The 22,875-nt window shown below is 40.0% G+C and overlaps 1 protein-coding gene across 2 annotated transcripts; it reads right to left on the bottom strand.

Moving 5' to 3' along the window:
• Positions 1–1,954: 1,954 nt before the first annotated feature.
• Positions 1,955–22,734, bottom strand: HMGXB4 (HMG-box containing 4). Of its 2 annotated transcripts, XM_054989257.1 has the most exons (11): positions 22,515–22,591; positions 16,131–16,236; positions 15,375–15,520; positions 13,887–13,965; positions 9,459–10,483; positions 8,989–9,070; positions 7,598–7,662; positions 7,169–7,274; positions 5,567–5,736; positions 4,513–4,635; positions 1,955–3,908 (listed from the first exon to the last, which is right to left on the bottom strand). In XM_054989257.1, exons 2-11 carry the CDS (start codon positions 16,159–16,161, stop codon positions 3,864–3,866), a joined length of 1,872 nt encoding a protein of 623 aa, XP_054845232.1. In that variant the 5' UTR covers positions 16,162–16,236; positions 22,515–22,591; the 3' UTR covers positions 1,955–3,863. The 2 variants fall into 2 exon arrangements, with proteins under 2 accessions (XP_054845232.1, XP_054845233.1); XM_054989258.1 differs by lacking the exon at positions 16,131–16,236 and having other exon boundaries at positions 22,515–22,734.
• Between the last annotated feature and the right edge of the window lie 141 nt (positions 22,735–22,875).

Below are 22,875 nucleotides of genomic sequence, written 5' to 3'. Positions count from 1 at the left end.
GGTGGGACTCGCCTCGTCGCGCGCCTTTCTAGGCACCTCGTGACTGACGGCCGCTGTCACAGCACACGGCGCACGTGGTTGTCGCTGCAGCGCACGAGCTCCGCCCAGAAAGGACTTTGGGCACGCGTTGCCCTTCCAAAGTAGTTGGGGCTTGCCTCTGCCTCTTGTGCAATAACCCTTATGATGCTTTTGGCAGAAAGCAAAAGGGCGTTTTTCAATGCTGCTTTCACTACCCCGAGCCAAGAGAAAGACCATGGGAAACTAAGGCTTGGGGGAGAAAAAAAAAAGTATTTTGCTGCTTCTCACTACACAATAAATTTATTTATTTACATAATTTATAGTCTGCCTTTTTCACTGAGACTCAAGGCAGATTACATAGTGTAAGAGAATACAGTCAGTTTCAAAGACATTTCAATAAATGCAAATTTGCATAAACCAAGCCAGCAGAAATTCAATAAAGAGTTGAAATGCTGAAATAGATCACAAGGAAGTCAAAGGCTGAAATATTTACACAGAAACTACCCAGCAAGATCATATTTACAGCAACAGTACATATTAGTATAGTTCCTATCCCTTTACTATTCGATCTCTTTAAGCACAGTCCAGTTTAACTTGCAGAGAAGTGTTCACGTTTTGCATGAGCAAGGTTTGGCCTTTTAATTCCATCATGATGTGCATCATATTCTCTTGTTCAAACTAGTAGAAATCATGCTTTGGGAGTAGTTCTAGAATGAGGTTGCTAAACACAAATGAAAGCCCCCACGTGACAGTAACTGATAAGTATTAATATAGAGTTCTTAGTTTTGATAAGACACGGACTGTTGTGAGCTAAAAGATTATTTAATCCCATCTAGAGATTGGTGGAGTGAGCCCTCAAATCAGAGTTGATCTCTGGTGGGGTTTTTATGGCAAGAGAATAACAGAGGTTGTTTGCTATTGCCTGCCTCTCCAAGCCTGGACTTCATTGGAGGTCTCCCATCCAATTACTAACCAAGGCTGACCCTGCTTAGCTTCCGAGATCTGCCAGATCAGGCTCTCCTGGGCTATGCGGATCAGGAAATCTTCAAATTACAAAGCCTAAAGCAGAACTGCTTAGCTAGAAAAACCTGAGAATTCCTTTTTACATAATCATAATTAGAAATCAACAATAAATTTACTGAAGGAATGATTTCATGTACAATTTCATTTAATGGACAAGACAGAACACAGAATATTGCAATTTCCCTAAGTATTTGACTCCATGTTTCCCATTTTTAATCATCCATATAAGATAATGTGCAACCCCCCCCCCCCCGCCCTTATCTTCAAAAATGCCATTTGTTAATTCTTTCAAAACAGAACATACAAGCTGTGGTTTATCTGGTATGCTGAAACATTTAGGAACAGGTTTTTCAGTTTTAAAATCTCCCTGAAACTTATGTCATTACACTGTAAGGAAGCATCTAAGAATGTTGAAGTATTGAATTTTGTGGTATCAAGCTGGAGTGAGAAATTACACACATGTACACATATGTTCTGTAGTATTTAGTGAATCAAGTCTTAGAACCAGAAAATTTAGGACTCTGAATCTAAAACTATTGGAACCATGGCATCAATGTATTCCCATTATAAAACATTTTTGGGCTCAGTTCAGGAATTGCTGCTTACTAACCTCAAAGTCAAATAGATTGTAATAGAAGTTCTATAAAGAGCCAGTTACAATAATTGAGTTTTCATAGCAATTGTTCCTGTTTTACAACTGATAGAAATTTGTGGTAAAATGAATGAAAACAGAGGTATGGTTAAAGGCTATTTCATGTTGGATTCGCAGTGAAGAATTTAGGAAGTAATAGAGAACTGTGCAGATGGAGAGAAAAATGAATAGGGACTCTGTCACTGGCTGAATGCAAAAGGAGGAGTAGTGATGGTATATCAGGGCAAAAAAAAGAAATCCAAAATAAATCAAGACACAAGGTTCAAGTTCTTAAAAAGTTTATATACATTAGCAAAAAATCTGTACAAGACAATTTGGACTACATGGTAGGAAATAACAAATGTAAAAAAAACCCGCTAGAGCCTCAGTCTAAAGCTCTCTAGCAACAAATATCACAAGATAGAGATTATACAAATATCTACAAATTTTAAATAAGAGTACATGAAAAGGGTTTTTTTTCTCTGTTTAAAAAACTTCAAGTTTGCCATAGTGCAGATGGCAAAACTGAAGCAGACTGCCCCTCTGTTTAATATGAGATCTGTGTATTTATGTATGGAGAACTAACATTGCTCTCCATGATTAAAATGTGGAATCATAAGACTAGGTATTATGTGTCTCTTGAAATAAAGCTTCTGACAATTGTTGAGCTTCAAAGAAATGCATCAAAATTCTTTCCTCCTCTTAAATGCTGTTGGAAGCACTGTTCAGATAAATACCAAGATCTGAATATACTCTGTGGCAATGAAGACATTAGCCACCATCACACAGGTTAATTTATAGAATAGCACCTATTATACCTAGCCTGTCCTGGCTTACTCAGGAGAAAAACCAGAAAAGGAGATCTTCAGTTATCTAAATGCTACCATATAGTATGGAAAAAATCATGTAAACACTTTTACTTGAATGTTTCTTTGAACCAAGTCAGTCAATCTAATAAAGAACAGTTCAGTCCTAGGTGTGTGGAAAGAAATTATGGAATTAAATCCTGGAAACAAAATTATTCACCTTTTTGCCACTGCAAGATCTCGACATTACAAGTAATAAGGGGACTCAGGGCAGAATAGAAGGTTTTACACCATTGTTTTCCACTGATCACAAAAATCCGATCGCTACTATCGCCTCCATTTTGATTCTAGGCCTGATCCTATACAGCATTTACATGACAACAGCAAGCTCATGTTTCCCTACACTATTGGCGGAAGAAAAGCTTTTTAAAAAAATTACAGTTATATACAGAAATATACAATATAAATTAATCTACTACATACAATATATGAAAATGCAAATACACAATAAGAATGCAACACTTAGTACTATGTGTGCAAATGAAGTGCTTCCCCAAAGAGAATCAGGCACTCAGAACACTGACCCTTGTGTCTGGTATGTAGGATCTGTCCAATCAATGTCTCTCAGCAATAAGCCCTTACATTTCATCTTAATCACTCATTACCTCTAAAACATGTACAGCAGCACCGTGAGAAGAGGACCTTGTCCATTTACTGCTGGTGATAAGTGTTCCTAAATACTGAAGTTGGCAGACAATACACAATCTGGGAAAAAGCCGTTTATGTTTCCACCAAGATCTGCTACTCATATACACCAAAACTCCTACTTTCCTCAAATAATGTGAGAACATCTCATTCATTATTCTGTCCCTCCTCCCCCCAATATTTGGGGGATTTAATGAAGAAGCTGAGGTTTACTGGTGCCAGCACAAGCCCTCAAGAAAAAACAGCATTCTTTCCCAGCATAAACAACTTGCAGGCCAACTCCTCAAACAATCCCCCTATCTATCCAATTTACCTCCCTCAGAGAGGAAAATATTTATATCTAAAACATTTTTTTTAGTTTTATCTGTAACACTCGTTTAATTTGATGTTTCCAAATAAAACCCATTTCATTTATTTATTTCGTCCAAATTAAGGTTGATGTATCAAAAGACCTAACTCTAGACATTATATAAGCACTCGGGAGAAAACATGGATTCACTCAAATTAAGTTTCACAACTGTTCCTAAAACCAAGTGAAATGGCTAACAATTTTGTCTTATGCATTACAGATTGAAAATAAAACTTTACATGTTTGACCTCGTTGAAGAATGCCAATATAACTGCATTATGCACACACACTAGTTTCATGGCAGCAGGTCACATCCCATGATCCCTTCCTGTCAGAGTCCAGGCATTATATAGGCAATGTTGTCCAATGTGTTTGACTGGAAAGAAGAAAAACAAGTAACACACTGACTTAATCCAGTAGATTATAAAACAAACAGGCTTTAGGCAGAACAAGTGAATGAAGGGAAATGCAGTCTCTTAACAACATACAATGGGACAGATCCAGTGATTCACTGGTGCAAGGACTGTGGATCTCCCTCACTTTCACCTCCCTGCAGCAGCCATTTCTGAGCTTAGGAAAGCTGATTCCATTTATTAACATATTCCTGTGTTTTTGTTTCCTCCCCTTAAATTTAAACAATATAAGAGAAATAAGTGTGATACTGTCTTTAATTTTTACAAGTATTATTCCAATAAAAATATTTTCTACAAAAACTTTGCATTTCCTTGAATATAACGTTAAACCTTATTTATCTCACACACACCCCTTTCTCCAATCAAGTATTTTAGTTAAAGTATTTGCTGTTATTGGAACTTTGTGTCTGTGAGAAAGATGTACTATGAATGAAGTCAATAAATTCTTTTAAAATTTTGTTGACATAAAAACATACTGGATCGAAGTTGGCATCTATTTAGGGCATCAGAAAAATTTTCTAATTCATTTTTTCCCCAGGAAAATAGCCACTATCACACAAAACTCACCAAAACATGTTTAGGGCATCCATTGAGCTCAGGAAGCTGGGAAGTTAGACATGCTAAAGGGCCCAAGGCACAGATAATTGAATCCAGGAGCACCGACAGGCTTCCTGATACAGCCACCATTCCCTAAGAAGGTGAATGAAAGATTAGTGAAGAGAACAGTCCAAGTGTCAATCATTCTCTGCCTTAGAGTCAACACATATTCACTTACAGGCTTCTTTAAAAGGCTCGTAACTGCTCTTTACAAAGTCATCATGAGCAAGATAATGTTGAATGCCAGTCAAAGGAAAACAAAGCAGAAAGACAAGGGAAGTTAGCAGGTTTAAGTTCCTGAGAGATGGGTGTGTGTGTGTCCGTGTCCAAATTGTTTATTATTTTATATGCCCCGACTTTTCCTTCTAGTAACCAACTTCATAGTTAAATGCTTGTCATGAAAGCAGTAAATCATGTTCACCTGCAAAGACGGTGTTTCTGTATGCTCAGGGAATTCCCAGGGTGTGCAAAAAATTAAGTTTTTAAATGGGAAAACACTTTCCACAAACAGCCAGATGAGGAATGAGTAAGACCCATGGGATATTGCAAGCAGTCAGCTGGCCAGGGGGTGGAGGAGATGGAGAAATTAGCTTGATCAAGCCCCTAACAACTGACAGTATCCTGGATAGAGAAGTTGAAGTTTGAGGAGAATTTCATTTAACTTTCTCTCCACAGCAGTTCCTCATTGTTCTGCCTAATAGCAACCTTGGGTATCTATCACAAAGGCGCTAGGTATGTGGAAGAACTATCTCTAAAAAATGATCCACTCTCCATGGCCTGAAGAGGGCTGAGCTTGCTTGCTGTTCTTGAAATACTAACAGCAATTGTCAGTTGTTTTTTTTTAAAGAAAACAGAGAGGGGAGAGGAAATTGAATAGACTGAAACAATTAACAGTATCCTATAAGGAGAGGTGGGGATATCCCAATTATTTATTTCCATTATCCCTACGATTCCTGATGAGTACGAAGCTTATACTGGTATAAATAAAATAGCTCCATTAGTCAATAAAAGCTCATGCACCTACTTCAGTCTCCTGTAGTCTGTGGCCAATGAGGCTCAGAGATTCTCCCAGAAGCTGTAGATGTGCAGCAACATCAATAGGATCTGTTTCGGGAACTTTCACAGGTGAAGAAGATAACATTACAGTGCTAGACGGGGACTTCTTATGGGGTGATAGCACACCTGTTAGAGAAGCTGCAAATTCCATAATGGAAGAAAGATTGAATGTAAATGAAATAAATACACTAGAAGCAGACATATTACACTATATGTCTAAACAGTTTTCTACCTTCAGGGGCCCATCTCCCACCTGTCCTCCCACCCTCCACCAAGGCCCAAGCTGATCCCACTTGGGGGGGGGGCATTTTATGGCCTTCCAAAGATCCTGCTCTTAGCCCCCCTTTCTCCGTTTGTATTTCCCCCATAGGGAATAGCCCCCCCCCCCGAAGGTTGGGGGCATTTTGCATGCAAAATGCCTCCCCTAGCCAGACAAGCCTCTCTTATTTCCCCGATAGGGAATAGTGGAGTGGAGGTGGATAGGGGCACCTTCTTTGGGAGGCCATAAAATAGCCCCCCCCCCAAAAGTGGAATCTGCCTGAAACTTGGAGGGTGGGAGGACAGGTGGGAGCAGGTCCCCTGAAAGTTGGATTCATTTTGCTTGCAAAATGCCACCCCAAGCCACCTAAAAAGATGACTTGTTTTTCCCCATAGAGAACCATGGAGAGTGTACAAGGATGGGGGCACCTTCTTTGGGGGGGGCATAACATGGCCCTCCAAAGTCCAATCTTTCTGAAACTTGGGGGGGGGGGTAGTTAGAGGAGAGTTAGGAGAAGGTCTCCACCAAGTTTGGTTTGATTCAGACAGAAAATGCCCCCCCCCCCCCGGCTCCCGGAAACCTGGAGGAAATACAAATGGCTAGCAAATTCTTGGATTGCCGAATCAACCCGAATCATCCTGAATCGATTCAGCGATCTCTGATTCGGTATTACCGAAATTACCGAAACGGCCCTGATTCGGTAACTTTAACCTAATCAGAATACCGAATTGCACACCTCTCATTGCTGTCACCATCCCTACGTCATGTCAGGCCTCCTTCTAGCTGAGCAACAGTTAAAGTTTCAACATGGGTCAACTGGGAACACGTAAAAAGCCCAAAAAGGCTTTTAAAAATGGGGACAGGAGGAAATGCAGAGCTAAGCTTCCTTAAAAATCACAGAGCTTCGTATTTCTTCCCACCCCTCTTTTTTGCACAGCTTAACACTGTGTGTTTCAAGGCAGAGCTTAGCTCTGCCCCCTCCCTAGATTGGTTGAAGTAGAGTATCCTCAAAGCCACCCTGCATTTCTTCCTTATCTCAAAGTACATTATCAGTGCAAACCTAAGAACACTTTCCAAGAAGTAAGCCCCATTGAATAGACCTGAGTAGGATTCTGAGTAGACCTGTTTAGGATTTCACTCTTTATATATCAAAGTTCATTTTCCCTTTGATCCAAATAAGAAAGACACAGGAGCCCCACCAATTGTGCTTGGAATGAACATGATACCATTCAGAAGCTCCCCCGAAAATGTGGGAGCATGTTGTGTTCCATGAAGAAAAAAACCTTGCGTGGAAGCAGCCTTTGATATTACCTTTCAGTTTAGGGGCACCCTCTGATGAGGTTGCTTTTCTCTTAACTGTTGTTGCCTCTGCTTTATTCTGCTTGTGCTGCAAATACTGAGCCTTCTGCTTCCAAACCTGAAAAAATAAAGAACACAAAACACGTTTAAAAATTTCACACCAGCTGTCCAGACTCAGAGGTGTGGAATGAACAACTATTTAATTTTTCATGAACAGATGACAAATATTACATAATACATTATTTACAAATATTACAGAATAATGCACACTCATGCACCAGAGAGCAATATGCAAACTCTTTGGGTGTGTGTGTGTGAGAGAGAGAGAGAGTGTGTGTGAGAGAGTGAGAGAAGAATGAAAGTGAATACCACAGTGGCAACACGCCAGGAGCAAGGCAACTCATTACATGTATAATTTTTATGGAAACTTCTCATATTTACCAGCTTATCCTTCTCTGGCAGCTGTTTCCAAACTTCTGCCAGCTTTTTGCTCAGCTCTCCAAAATCTAGCAAAAAATTAGAGAAGGTAAAAGTTTCAGAACAGAAACAGATTTTCCAAAAAATATGTAGAGAAGGCTACATAAAGATGGAATGAGCCAGGTCTACATATTTTTTCCTGTTTACAAGCCTTAAAATATTACAAATAAGGGAAAGAGGGAATTCCACTAGGAGACAGGAATCTAACAGTTTGCAGAATGCAGGCTGAATATACTTTGTTTACACACAATACCTAACTTTGAACCTAGATGGAACCATCCTAAATCTGGTCATATACTAAACAAGTTCTTCCATTTCCTGTATAAGATTCACATTGTAAGTCTGAAAAGCAATGCTAAAAAAGGTCCAAATAAAATATGTGTTGTTTGTTAACACAAAAACAGAAAATGAGCTAGTGATCAACAAGGCTTATAAAAGTACAGCTTGATAATTGTGTCATCCATTTTAAAGGGGCAAAATTCTATCCTGGAAGTCAGCAAAGAGGTTCATCTCATGTGTGCATATAGGGAATTTCCTTTATAATCATATCAGGTGTGTCCACCGCCCCACCCCAACATCCCTAGTCCACAAGTTTGCATACTGTCTGCTCTCTTGATATTTCCAACATAAATGCTAGTAACTTTGTTTCTTAGTAGAGGTAAAGTTAAATGTCTACTTAGTGTATAATGTAATTTATATTTGCCCAGCTCTAACTAACCCAGGGACCTGGAGGTCTGACTTTTTACCAGTTTATCTAGATTTTAAAAACAGATAGAACAAGAGCTCTCTCTTTGCTGAACTCTACCTACAGAGGCTAGGTAGAAGAAATTGAACTACTTCTGTGTCTAGAGATTATCAAAGCCATGTGGATCAGTTCCATTTTGCGTTCTTCAAAGCAGCATGAATAATTGAAGGTGCAAGTTTGTGAGATACTATTTAGTAATTCTGTTTTAGCTAGGCAGCAGACAAAGGCATCTTTATTTGGTTACCATTTATACCATTTTTGCCTAGTTCTTCTGTATAATGCATTCTTGTACCAAATAAGGGAATAAATCTTTCCACCCACATTTTATTAAAAAGACTATTAAGACTGCATGGTACCTGCTATTTTGAAAGGGGCTTAATGACCAGATCAGCTATCTCAGATGGAGACACAGCTGTCTCAGATCCCAAAACAAATCTTTCCTATAGCTAGTGCTTGTGTTTTGTGATGTCCAGAATGCCACAAATCTGTGCTGGGTACTTTAGCTTTAAATAGCCCAAAGGACTTGGATCAGCACAAACACATTCCAAGAGTTTAAAGGCAGGAAAAAAGGGAAGCAAAACACAGCCTTACAGAGTTGTTCTCTTATTACCTATCCCTGGATGTTCAGCAACAATGTTCACTCGATATTCCTTACAGAATACTTGGTAGGCAGACATATTCTTCTTCTTTGGCTAACCACAGAGGAGAGAAAAAGAAACTGATACTGATATATATTTAAAAACAGACTGTAGTTCTTATATAAATACCTGGATAATATTTTCCTAGTGTCCACCTTCACAAGTTGCTAGTGGTTTGCTTCTGCTGCTTTAATATTAAACACCTAATGGGCACTTTTCCAGCATGGAGTATTTCTGGCTCTCTGTAATTTCTATATCATATTTTGAAAGGTATTATTTTTAATAAAGCAGTGGCAAAATGTTTTAGTCACTGAAGTTTCTTGAAATAAATAGTGAATTCTAACTACAGGTCTGGGGCTAAAAAAACAGGCTTGGCCTTCTAGTAAAACAACTACTTAGTTGTCATAAGCATATACCAATTTGCTCAGTGGCTGATCTTTACCTTTTCTTTTTCTGATTTCTCTACCTTCTCTTTTTCTTCTTTCTTCTTCTTCTTATCACTCTGGCCATCCGTGTGAAAAACAGGAGGTGGTGGGGGTGGGGGTGGGGGTGGCAGGAGAGGGGGAGGTGGTGGTGGAATAGGAACAGCAAACTGTGGGCTGGTTGGAGAAACTGGCAGTGGCATTGTTACTTCTGCTACTACCAGGGAAGACGACAGCCCGGAACTTTTCTTAGACTTGGAGTGCTTCTTTTCCTTGTGCTTCTCCTTGTCCTTTTTCTTTTTACTCTTCTTTGATTTCTTCTTCTTCTTTATCTCACGGTACGAGTCATCAATCACCAGCTCGCCAGCTTCCAGCTCACCTCCAGAGGATGAACCTGATTCTAGTGGTGGTTCCAGGCCTAGAAGCTCAAACTCACTGCTCTGGCCTTCTGGGAAAAGAGGAGTGTCTGGGCCAAAGCTCTCAGCGACTGGAGGGGGATGTGAGTCTGGCAGTGGTTTGTGCTTCTTTCGAGAGGATTTCAGAAAGCCGTGCATATCATGACTTGGGAGGAATGATCCTTGTTCATCCCGAGATGACTTTTTAGAGGATTTTTTAATTGCTGGTGGTGCTGGGTGTGGAAAGGGCTCTTCTACTGTGTTTCCTCCCTTCTCCTTTGGTGAAAGGATGAGTTTCATCTTCAAGCCATCAGGTTCACGCAAGGTCAATGTTTCAGTGTTCACATAAGGTGGCTTCATCTTTTTGGACTTGTGTAAAGTACCATCATCCAAGGGTAGATCACTACTGCCTCCACTTGGCTTTTTTTTATGATGCTCTTTCTTCGTCTCTGAATATCCAGAAGCAGTGAGTGAAGAATGAGATGACTTTTCAGTCGTCCTTTTAGAAGTCTTAGAGCCTGCAGCCAAAGGTGAGGTGATAGACTTAAGTAGATCCATGGCAGTATCAGCTGAGAGTGAACTAGACTCTATTTTTTTCCTCTTTTTTGAAGATGGCTCCAAAGGCAGTGATGACTCAAAAGGAGAAAGATCTGAAAGCATCGAGAGGAGAATGATTAAAGAAGATATATTGCATACCCAATATCAAACATCTCATCACCTACAGGTCAGCTGAGAGGCTTTAGGAGTGATCCTTTGCAGGGATTTGGTCCTGGAGCAATTGGTTGCTAATCCCCCTTTACCAAGGCTGGCAGGTTTAGTTGATGAATCAGTGGGGGGCAATTTTAAGAGATGGGGCTAAAAAATGAAACATTTCATTTCAGAGAGCATTTTTGTTCTAAAGTACTACTGCTATTTGGAACAAAAGGAAGATATTACATAAATATAATGACCCATTTTAATTTGGCTTTGGAATGGACAGCATTAGTTGCTCTAGTGATGGATGTTTACAGATAAAGGCAATGTCTCCTTGTTAATTCTACAGAATCTATCTGTAGCTAGTAAAGCCATGAAAACTCTATTGGTTAAATCATTTGGAGAGCAGAATAGATGTGAAGGGATTGTCTTTTTAGTGGTTTTAATCATTCTTGTCTGGGTTAGACATAGGGAATTATTGGTTCCTTACAAGTGGATGTGTGACATTAATTTATTTATACTTCTTTTATACCCTGCCTTTCTCCCCAATGGGGACCAGTAGCAGTTTGCATCATTCTTTTCTCCTCCATTTGTCCTCACAACAACCCTGTGAGATAGGTTAGGCTGAGAGTGTGTGATTGGCCCAAAAGCACCCAGCAAGTTTCCACCGCACAGTGAGGATTCACTTATATTCTAGTCCAACTCTCCAACCACTACACCACATCAGGGTACTATTCTTTCCACTATTTTAACACGTTAGACCACTGAATATGATCATCTATAGTGCTGCATGATCTATATTTTTGCAGCTCTCTCTGTCACAAACTATGCTTCCAGAAGTAGCTGTCTGCATACTAGGTGCTACGGTAAAGTGAGTCAAAAGGAATAAACTGAAGCTGAATCCCTGCAAGATGGAGTTGATGATGGCTGGAAAAGCTGAGAGTTTGGAAGGAGATGCGTTACTGACCTTTGATGGATGGACCAGCCCTCTTCTAAGCAGACAGTGAAGAGCTCAAGGGCACATTTTGACCCAGGTCTACCACTGGATAGACAAGTCACAGATGTTCCTATAAGTGTCTTCATTTAATTACATCAGATTAACTCTCTACCTAAAATAAGTTGATAGGGCCACACTTATCCATGCTGTTGTAATCTCAAGTTTGGATTACTTCAATGCACTTCACAAGGGCCTGCTCTTAAAGACAACCTTGCAACCATTCATTGCAAAGCAGCCCAACTTTATCTTAAAACACATATTTTCCATCTCATTATGCCTGTTTTAGAATGGTTACACTGGCTGCTGATTTGTTTCCAGATCCAATTTAAGGTGCTTGCTTTGATCCTGAAAGCCCTTCATGGTCTGGTACCACATTTGAAGAAGCACCTCTCTGTATATGAGCTAGTGCATGAATACTGCTTCTCCTTCCAGCTTCTTCTTTCTGTGCCCTCCCTCCAGAGAGGTTCGATCTCTGGAGAACTGCTCTAGGGTATTCTCAGCTGCTGCTCCAACAGTCTGGAATGGGACACCAATGGAGGAGATTGAGAGGCTATGACTCAGTGGTAGAGCATCTGCTTGGCATGAAGAGGATCCCAGGTCCAATCCCTGGCATCTCTAGTAAGGATCAGGCTGTAGATGATACAAAAGGCCTCTGCCCCAGTCCCTGGAGAGCCACTGCCTGTCTGAGTAGACAATGCTGACCTTGGTTGTTGGGGGTTTTCCGGGCTGTATTGCCGTGGTCTTGGCATTGTAGTTCCTGACGTTTCCCCAGCTGCTGGCGAAAACGTCAGGAACTACAATGCCAAGACCACGGCAATACAGCCCGGAAAACCCCCAACAACCATCGTTCTCCGGCCGTGAAAGCCTTCGACAATACAATGCTGACCTTGATCTAACATGGTCTGATTCACTATAAGGCAGCTTCATATGAGATGCCTATCCCCACTACAACCATGTTACACAGAGTATATAAAAGTATGATACTGAAGAGCTTTTGACAAATTATGATATCTGACTTTACTGATGCTTCCATGGATTTAGTTGTGGGATGCTATTTATTAAGAAAAATGTTGTGCTATGGCTTATGGTTTTGTTAGGGAATATTAAATACCCCCTTTATGATATATAGTATTGCCCTTATGGTGAGCCCAGTAGGAACTCGCTTCTCCCTTCTTTGACCTTTCTTCCTATGTGCTTCTGTTGACCAGGCTTGTTCTCTGCTTAGTGTGTGATAACCAGTACAGTACTAGATAGCCTCTTCCTAGAAAGGATGGTCCACTCCTGAACGTACCCAGCCTTACTGTATCTCTTATCTAAGATGCTTACACATGTTCTGTTCATCAGCTTGACCAATGTTGATATGCATTATATAATCTGCAGCTGCTGTATTGCTATACCTGATATCTCTTAATGACCTCAAACTGAGAACCCTGTGACATGTAAACTGATGATGCTCATTATCATATTGAATTGTATAAAACTAAAGCTGAAACGGCATCAGGTACACAGTCTAGCCAAGCTGGTCTACATCGAGTAGCCATCCTAATGAACTTTGTTCTACTTTGCCAATTGCCTTGCCTTGAGAATCTTTTTACATCACAAGATCCGAACCTTAGAGGGAAGAGCAGACTTTGCAGGGTAGAATTCCCTAACAGGTTTTAATAGTTATGTAAATATGCAAGTCCACTTTTATAATCCACTTTGGGCCCACTATGCAGAAAAATAAAAAATATAGTTCTCCTGTTTAGCAATAAGGTTATAAGTCCTATCATTCTTTACTTAATATCTCAAAAGACCTCCATATATGCAAATTGGTTTATATTCCAATAATCAATCAGTTGGTTAGAAGACAAATGAAAGCATCCAAAATGCCTTTAACTGGTTGACAGCCAAACTTTATTCTCTTTCACACTGCAAATAAAACTCAACTGAACATATGATTTATTAAAGTATGTGCCCTTTCTCCACTTTTTTACCCCACAATTCTTTTCAATACAAAGGTGTTCTGAAAAATTGCTGTTTTACTTAACACTTCATGAAGTACCATTCACACTGACTGAACCTTAAAAGACCACCAAAACTTGTGAAACATTTACTATCTCGCCATTTAGGGAAGTGCTGTGGCTCAGTGGTACATGCTTTATAAGTAGAAGTTCTCACATTGAATCCCTGGCAAGTCTACCTAAAGGATCTTAGGTAGCAAGAGCTGGAATGATCTTCCTTTGCTAGAAACCTGGAGCGCTGCTGCCAGTCAGAGGAGAAAATGGCTAAGCTAAATAGACCAATAGTCTGACTGTACAAGAGAACTTGCGGTGTCCCATATGTTCCTTCCTCGTGGCTCTTGCTACAGTTTCTACCCTTACCTCTGTAATAGTACTCATTGGAGGAGTGCTTGCTCTTCTTCTTGTGAGACTCTGTCCCCAGTAAGAAGAGGTCACTCTCCTGCCACAAAAAACAGATAGAAAAGAGCAAGGTAATGAGGGAAAACTTGCTTCTGATAGAGATTATTCTGAAATACACATATGCTAGTAAACACGTTCTCTACGAAATAGCGTTTCTTTGCTTTGAAACTGAAGGTGGCCTGTATATTATCTTTGGAAAATATACTGTCAAGAGACAGTAGAATTTCCTTCTCTCCCTCTACAAAAGAAAATAACATTTCCCCACAGAAGAAAAAAATTAAATGCAACAATGAAAATAATCATGTCTGGACTGATAGCAGAAATTTCAGCTCAAAGGAGAATGTTTTGTGAAAATCTTTCAGTGAAACATCCCCAAGGAGTTGAATGAGGTAAGTCACACACCTGAGATTTTTTTCAGGCTATATGTAGAATCAGGAAGACAACCATGTTTCACTTTGCATTCTACTAACCCCCAATGTAGCCATTAAAAACACCACTAAGATGATCACTCAGTTTCTTATTTGTGAGAGGTTTTAGCCACCTTTACAATATAAGCTCAGCAAACAAGACTTCTGAAAGCTAAACAGGAAATTAGAGATCACATCAGCCTCCTCCTGATTCTAAAGAAAGGGAAGATCATTTTACTAAACTGAAAAGGCCCACATCTTCTCGCAATGGTGAAATAGCAAGATGTGTACTGTCTACAACCTGAGAGTGCTATTCTCTTCATGGTTTCAAAATTACACACTAAACAAAGTACAGTGGCTACCAGTAGTTTAAATGAATTTAAGAGAAGATTAGAGGATCAGTCACATCCATAAGCTATTACAGCTAAATGGCACCTTTTAACTAGTAATATATGAGCAGCAGAAACTGGGGCCAAATAGCAGGAGACAGGGATGTTCATACTGTCCTATTTGCAAGCCCCCAGAGGCACCAGGCTGACTATAGTTGGAGGCAGAATGCTGGATAGGACCGCTCTCAAACTGATTCAGCCAGGCATTTCTCAGCTCCAATTCATTCTATTTGCTCTAGTTATAAATGATTATAACTGAACTTAGCCTGTATTCATTTTTCTATTAATAACTGTATTATTGTGAAGCCCTGACCTGGATGGCCCACGGTAACCCAATTCTGTCAGATCTCAGAAGCTAAGCAGGGTCAGCCCTGATTAGTACATGGATGGGGTCCCACTAAGGAAGGCCATGGTTTGCTACACAATTGCAAACCACCTCAGTTTGTCTCTTGCCTTTACTCATGGGGAGGCCATAAGTCAGCTGTGTCTTGATGGCACTTCACACACACACACATTCAATTTTAAAGAAAAAAACATGCATGTAAAAAGCAGTCCAATGCACTGATTTTCTAAACGCTGCATCACACATTCTTGATGATGATGATGCCTTTTTTGTGAAGCAAGAATGGCAAGTTTCCCCTGTTCAGTCTCACCTTCAGCCTCTTCTTTGAATTCTTCCTGACCTGAGCAGCTATCTCCTCCTCTTCCCGAAGCAGATCCTTGTAGGAGCGTTTCTTCTCTCGCTGGGTTCTCCCTGCTACCAATCCCACACCATCAGTCTGGTCACTTTCTAAACAATCTGAAGGAAGAAGTGCAACTGTTAGAAAATAAACTAATTATTTGCTAACACATAAGAAAATAATACTAGTCAAACAAAAATGTGATACACAAAACAAGGCAAGCACAAAAACAAAAGAAGTTATATTATAATACTGTGCTTTATAACTGCCATGTGGAAGGCTGCTTTTATTCTTATTCTTACCGTGCATTCTTTGCTGAGATTCTTCAGTCTATGGCCACTAATTTCAATGGGTTTAGACTGGAGTAACTGCAAAGGATTACACTGCTAGCTTCTTCCCAGGGATCATGGAACAGTAAAGATTAAGAGAATAGGGATCAGAATTGTGCTGTGTAGATCTGGATTCAATCCAGAATCCTTGCTCAATGGAGCTGAGTAAAAAGTGCTGTGTGTGGGCAAGCCCAGCAGTTATTCAGCACTCTGAACTACTATTTGTGAGACTCATGTTCTAATCCTGGTTTGCTCAAATCTCTGAAAGGGGGGGCGGGATCTGGAATGCTGCAGAAATCCAATCCATGCAGGACACTGGCTTTCTTTCTTATTCTCTCACTCCAAATGCTTGGGATGGTATGTTCTTTGTAACACCTCTTTGATTATGAAACAATCCTACCTTCTTTTTTCTTGGAGTCATCATAAGCCATGGCGGTCCTGCAGGGGCTTGGGAATGTGTTGCCACGCCTGGGCTCTTTCCCCCGTTCCCGTCTACAGGACAAGGTCTAAGAAACAGAGAATGAGAATAACCCTCCCATAAAGTGGAGTCAAAACGAAGAAAGGACCTGAATGAAGATGAAATGGGGAGGAGGAGGAGGAGGAGGAGGAGGAGGAAGTGTGCTGCCTTGTGGGTGGTTTTGTGATCAGCCTTGGAGAAAAATACTAAATTCCAGGGTAGTTTGTTTTAGCAGATTTCAGTTGGAAATCAGGGGAGGAATGTTTTTCTAAGATGGCAATCAAGCCCCTATTCCACTAATTTCAAGTTGATTAGTATGTTATGTAATAAGGCACAATGAAAGTGACTTTGGAGTTATTGTAAGACTTGTTTTGGGTTTTGTAACATTGCAGGAACTTAAGAGAACTAGTATTAAGCATCCTTTAAACAAAGGATATGTATGTTGAGAAGGGGCTGAAACAGGTTGAAAGTATTTCATTCTAGGATGAAAGTGGATGATTGATGAGAAGAATCCCGCTTACTATCTGCTATATGCAATCTATCCATGCCATTTTTAAAATCTTGCCCTTCTTTCAAGGAATTCAGGGCAGTGTCCCAAGGATTCCCCTCTTTCATTTGATGTACAAAGCTGACAAGCTCTACTTGCTACTGGTTGGGTGGCAACAGCAGACATCTGTCTTATATTCCCTCCCAGATACTGAGTGCTATCTTACAGAAGAGAATTGGTGAGGAGAAAAGGAAAGAGTAGTGGGAGGAAGAGGAAGAGAGAAGGCTGAAAGAAGCAGTCCTTTCCCCAGGGCCTCTGCAGCATTTCCAGCCTTTGTCACCTCAAATGTTCAAGATTTCCTCCACCTGGCTGATTCTAGCAAAAAAATATATGATGCTAGTATAGGTAAGAGGGGCCATTTAAGTTATGGGAGAATTCACTCTGCCTCACAAAATCAACAGATATCAACTGCATGACAGGCATGCATTCTCTCAGTAAGCATTTTTGAATTTGAGTCTCACGATATTTTAAGAGATTCAGCTCCTGGATGTAATTGATTTTTCATTCTCCCCTCTCTACCCCTTATGAACAGCAAATTAGCCTTCCACTTTTAAATGCATTTACAAGCAGCAGCCATAATATGTAAATCAATTTGTGCTCTTAGGACAGGGAAGTTTCATTTGTGCCCACCAACAGTAATGTAATGTATAAATAATGCATGTATACTAAATCAACAAATTCCAGTTGTCAGTTACTTTAGTAATTAAAATATAATCAGAAGATATTTTGGGTACAATTCACAGAGAATAATCTTCCATCTTACCTAAAGAATTATCACAATAGCATGTTCAGCAGCATACCGATAATTTGAAACGACTGCTATTTATGGCAGATTTACTAAGAAAACAAAGGTAGCTTAGAAGCCCTGTTTGCACACAGGCAGAAAAGGTAAGTCCTTACTCCCAGTTATAAGCAGAAGAGCAGATCTTGCATAGACAACCAGGCACAAGCAGCAACCCAGCAGAACTAGTCCTGATGCATAGTAAGGCTCTTTAGCTATGGAGAAGGTAAGTGGATTGCAAAGAATTCCAAAACTGCAATGGAGGACACCAACTTCTTCTAAGCCACTCCTGTCACCAACCCTCACCTCCTGTGTGCTTGAACAAGGAGGACTCGTTTTGCCCTACAGCAAGCAGGGGTAGAGGATGAGCAATGAAGCAAAAGAGGCTATAATAGCATCCTTTTTTGGAGGAAGGGTAATAACAGGCCTGAAAAAGTAACATGGAAGTTCTCAGGATATCAACCTAGCAACTCTACGTTAGGAAAGGAAACAAATGTACATACTCGTGGTGCTCTTTATCCCATAGCTGGGACTGCCATCCTTTTTTGCTACTGGCCCTACTCCCATGCCTTTAACAGCAGCCTTGATGCAACCAGCAGAGCTCTGCCTAGCATGGATATAAGAGATGGAAAAAACTCCATTTGCTATACTTTGTCATGTCAATTTGTTGTTGAGACATGGGACCAAAAAAAAGAGTGAGTTAGAAACTTCCCATAGCTGATGGCTGTAATTGTGTTTTATTTACTGTATTTATAGTCTGCCTTTCTAAAAGCAGATTATATGTAAACTGATAACAGTCCATAAAAAAAAAATCTTAAAAGTACAGTATAGGTTGCTGCAATAAATATGAGACCTTGAATGAGCAAAGAACTAGAGACTGGGATTACCAAAATCAGAATGAGCATAGCATATCAGTCAGGCTACAGAGCTTGTGTGATCGATTTCAGTAATTTAAGCAACAAATTTCTTGAGATGATAATACACAAAAAGGAAATTGCAAAACCAAGATCCAATTTTCGCAATCACAAGATCAAAGAACTGAAGCAGCAACAATTTAATCACAAATTCTATAACGGCAAGCGCTTTGCTAAAACTGACATGCTTTTAATCTTAGTTTTAAACGTATGTTCTTTGTGACAGCATTTTTTGTGAAAGAAGTTCAACCAGAGTGTAATGACTTGGAAACCAGCATCTTATAACTGCTCCATTTCATACCATGTCTTCCTAGACACTTTTGTAAGCTACAAAAGTTTAGAGTTGCCAATGTAATTGAAAAATGGTAATTAAGGTCCTTTTCAGTGAAATTCCACCAAACTCTACCCTTCCATACACTCACTTGGCTCCCTTTTATAACAGTTAACAATTAATTTATATCAAAAGCAGAACAATAATATTACAAACCAAGAACATTATCCAGTCAAAGGTAAGGATTTCTAATGGGAAAATGTGAACTGCTTTAAAAAACAATGGGGCATTAGAAAATGTGTTTAACTGCAGCTGGATTTTCCCAGAGTACCAAAGTCTATAAACACTTTGAACACAGTCAATAAACAAAACAAACTCAATAATTTCAAAGAAATTCAAAGCATCACATCCTATTCCCTAATGACATAACTGAGTTTCACTGTTACTTCTGTGAAAGTTCATGCACAATCGGGCTGTGGCACTTCAAGTCTTGAAACCCCAACAGTTTCAGTAGAATATATTTCCATGGTATTGCTTTTATCCAATGAGAGAAAGTCATGTGCAAAAAACACAGTTCTTTGACTGTATCAACAATTTTCAGTGCCTTCATAGTTTAAATTTAAACAATACAAGGGAAGCATGTGCTATGTCTTTAGTTTTTTTATATTATTGTAATACAAACAATTTCCTCATAAACTTTGAATTTGTCTGAATATAATATTTGATCACACTAAATTCCCCCCTTTACTAAATATTTCAGGGATTTGTTGCTATTGGGACCTAAACTTAACGCAGAGTACTTTAAAAACATTTATTAAATATAAGTCATAATTAAACATAGTAAATCAGATGATGCTTTAGTTATGGCATTGGAAAATTCTCCAATTCAAATTTCTTCAGAAGATCTACACATCTTTAATAGATGGTTAGCATAATCAGCCTCCTCTCCCCACTTCCCCCAGTGATGGGTGCTGTTCAAGCTGATCATTCACACCACTACTTAGACAGGTGCACATGTGGCTCAGTGAACATCTGTGGAATGTGATCTAATAATATGAGATCAGGGTGACAGAGAAGTGACACCTGGAAAGTCTACCCCTAAGAAAGAATACACTAGCCACAATCCTACAACCTTGCTAGTGCTGCCGAGTGGATTTTTAAAACAGCTGACCATCACTATTTTTTAAATAAGCACCAAGTTTTTAGCAATATTTTTTAACCAAATAAAAGAAAGATAGGACAGAAAGGCTACTGGCATGTACATACGGACTTGGCAAATTGGCTGTTTTACAACAAAGGCTGTTTTAAAACTGTAGTTTTACAGTTATAGATATCACAAACCAGCAACTTAAAACAATTTAAGCAGAAGATATTACATACGTTTATGATACAATAACATAGCTAACACAAATAATTATTTTGGCAGCTATAATACTTTGGCACAAAAGGAATTATCAATTTTAGCAGGTTTAAATGATTAAGATATAAAGCAGATCAAAACCCTTGTACCAAATTAAAAGGGGAAAAAGGAAAAACATTTAGTTGATTTGCAGTGCATACCTATGCATGTTTCAAGCAAGCCTCATATTATTCAATGAGTTTACTCCCAAGTAAGTGATCGAAGACTGCAGTTTTAATTGTTTCAGGATTTACTATAAGTAATTAGGGAAAATTTCAATTGGTAGAACTGCATATTAAAACCATACTTTACTTTTAAAGGCTATTATGATGTTGGCATATTACTGTTCACACACACGCGAAGAAAACATTAAAAATTATTTTCCTTCTAATAATGAGTAGCAGTCTCAGCTATCTGAGACATAATTCAACATTTCAAAAAAGGCACCTTAGTCAATTAATTGATTAGCTAGTTAAAAGAGTAATAAGCCAGGCATTCTATAGCCTTTATTCATTAAAAGATTTATATCCTGCTTTTCACCAAAGAAATGCCATTCCGAAAAGGAATAAATAATTAGAGGGAAATGTTTAGATTCTGACATTTTTACACAAACTGTAGCATTTTATGCAGAATCTGTTCACAGTCTTGTTAAGATTGCAATTCCATTCACTCTTACTTGGGAGTAAAACCCACTGAACCTATCATTCACTTCAGAGTAAATATACATAGTTTTGGGCTACATATGTACATAAGAGGAAATCTATGACAAAAAGTGGTGTTCTGTAGTTAACATAGTTTTGTAGCCCTACTAGTCAATGAAGGCATAAAAGTTGCCCTTAGAATTACTTGAGTGGTGCATCTCTGAATTGCTACTGTTGCATCCATCACCTGTAGTACTGAGAACTGTAAAAGAATGCTTTCATGCTGAGTACTCTGATGACTTTCAATGATCTCTTTAACATGTCATATCCACCAATTTATTCTTATTACATTCACACAACAGTTCCTTCACAACAATAACTCTGAGACTGTTAACCCATCAGAACATCCACAAACACTACAGCAATTACTATTAACAGGTATGGTGTGTGGGAGAATGAGGTTTCAAAAGCACTAAGGCCACCATAACATTTACTCTTAATTTTGTAAGGGGCTGCCCACAATAACTACAATGCCACAAACAGAGTAAATCTTGAGATTTTCTTTTCTGGGAAGGTATACATGATTAGAAAAGGAAAATTCCATTTCTGTTATTCCCTTAGTAACTTTGGCATTGGTGCATGTCCATACAGTAAGTGAAATTGGTTTACAACAGTGCCATCCTAAACTGAGTTACAGCTTCTTTTAAGTCAACAGGCTTAGAAGAGTATAGCTCTCCTTATTTTAAAATATTGCAAAGAATAACCAACATTCCCACTTATTACAAAGCACTGCTGCTCCATAAATCAAGTCACCATAGCATCACCACTTCCTTGGAGTTTTTATCTAGAGCACAAAACAGAACTCTTTACAACAGGTATCTCTTAGCATACTTTCATAACACCAAAGAGACACCACATGAAGCTGCCTCATACTAGGTAACTAGACTACTGAAGTTGGTGTTATTTTCTCTGCCTGGAGACAGCTTCCCCGAGGCTCAGGCAGAGGTCTTTCATGTCATCTAGTGGTCAGAGTGACAATCTGGGAGACCCCTGTTTGAATTCCTACTCTGCCATGGAAGCTCATTAAGAGACCCTGGGCCAGTCACAAACTCTCAACCTAACCTACCTCACAGGGCTTGTTGAGGGAAAAAATGGTGGAGAGAAGAATGATGTAAGCCACCGTGGGTCCCCACTGGGGAGAAAGGCAAGGTAGAAATGAAGTTTAAAAAATAAAAAGTGGAGACACTGCAGAGTGAACCTGGAATTTTCTGTATTTAAAGCTGGTGCTGTACCACTGAACTACACCCCCTCCCAAACTTACTGGTTCCATAAAAGTCGCTTCAAAAAAAATCAGAGTTCCCTTTGTTTTGGTAATGTTGATGTGACACCCCCCCCACTGATTGCGAGCAGTGAGGCAATTATTGGAAGATCATGTTTATCACTTTCTGTAAAGAAAAGAACCCTCGACGTGACTGTCCCAGTAGGCAGAAAATAATGGAGCCAGCAGAAAATAACCCGAGTGTTTTCTTGCCTGCAGCTGATGCCCAGTTTCTTCCACGCCTGTCTATTGTACCTCGACCAGCAGCTCACAAACGCCCTCTGCAGGGAGACCCGGCTCGCCCTGGAGCGCCCACACATCACACACAGAGCGCATGCGCACCAGCCCCCTTAAGGTGCGGGGACACCGCACGGGTCCCCTCCTTCCCGCCGCCTCTGTTTGAACTGGCACGGCCGTTAACCGCCCTGCTCCCTCGTACCCTACTCGCTCTCTCACCCAGGCGGACTTCAACACGCCGCTCCGCCTCGGGGTACTGATATGTGTAAAGGCGGCCGATGAAGAACGGATACTCTCCCCCCCCCTTCAAGCGGTGTCTACGCCCCGCAGCGAAAGGGGGGGTGGTAGCTTCACACCACCTCACCGCTACCAACGGCCGCCATCTTGGCGTGGGGAAGAGACACCCGCCTGTTCTCGGTGGCTGAGGCGAACCAATCGAGCACCGAGCAGCTCAGACTGGTTCAGAGAGATAGAGACGCCAAACTGTAACCGAGTGCCGAGTGCCTCGATTGCCAGGTACTGGCTTTGGGGAAAGAAGCGAGAGGGTAGTTCCCGGAGATCCGTTGCTGGAGCCGGGCGG

Source organism: Eublepharis macularius, chromosome 9, assembly GCF_028583425.1.
Source record: "Eublepharis macularius isolate TG4126 chromosome 9, MPM_Emac_v1.0, whole genome shotgun sequence".
Classification (NCBI taxonomy): Eukaryota; Metazoa; Chordata; class Lepidosauria; order Squamata; family Eublepharidae; genus Eublepharis; species Eublepharis macularius.
The sequence above is the reverse complement of the archived record's forward strand: the minus strand, read 5'-3'. Positions and strand labels throughout refer to the sequence as shown.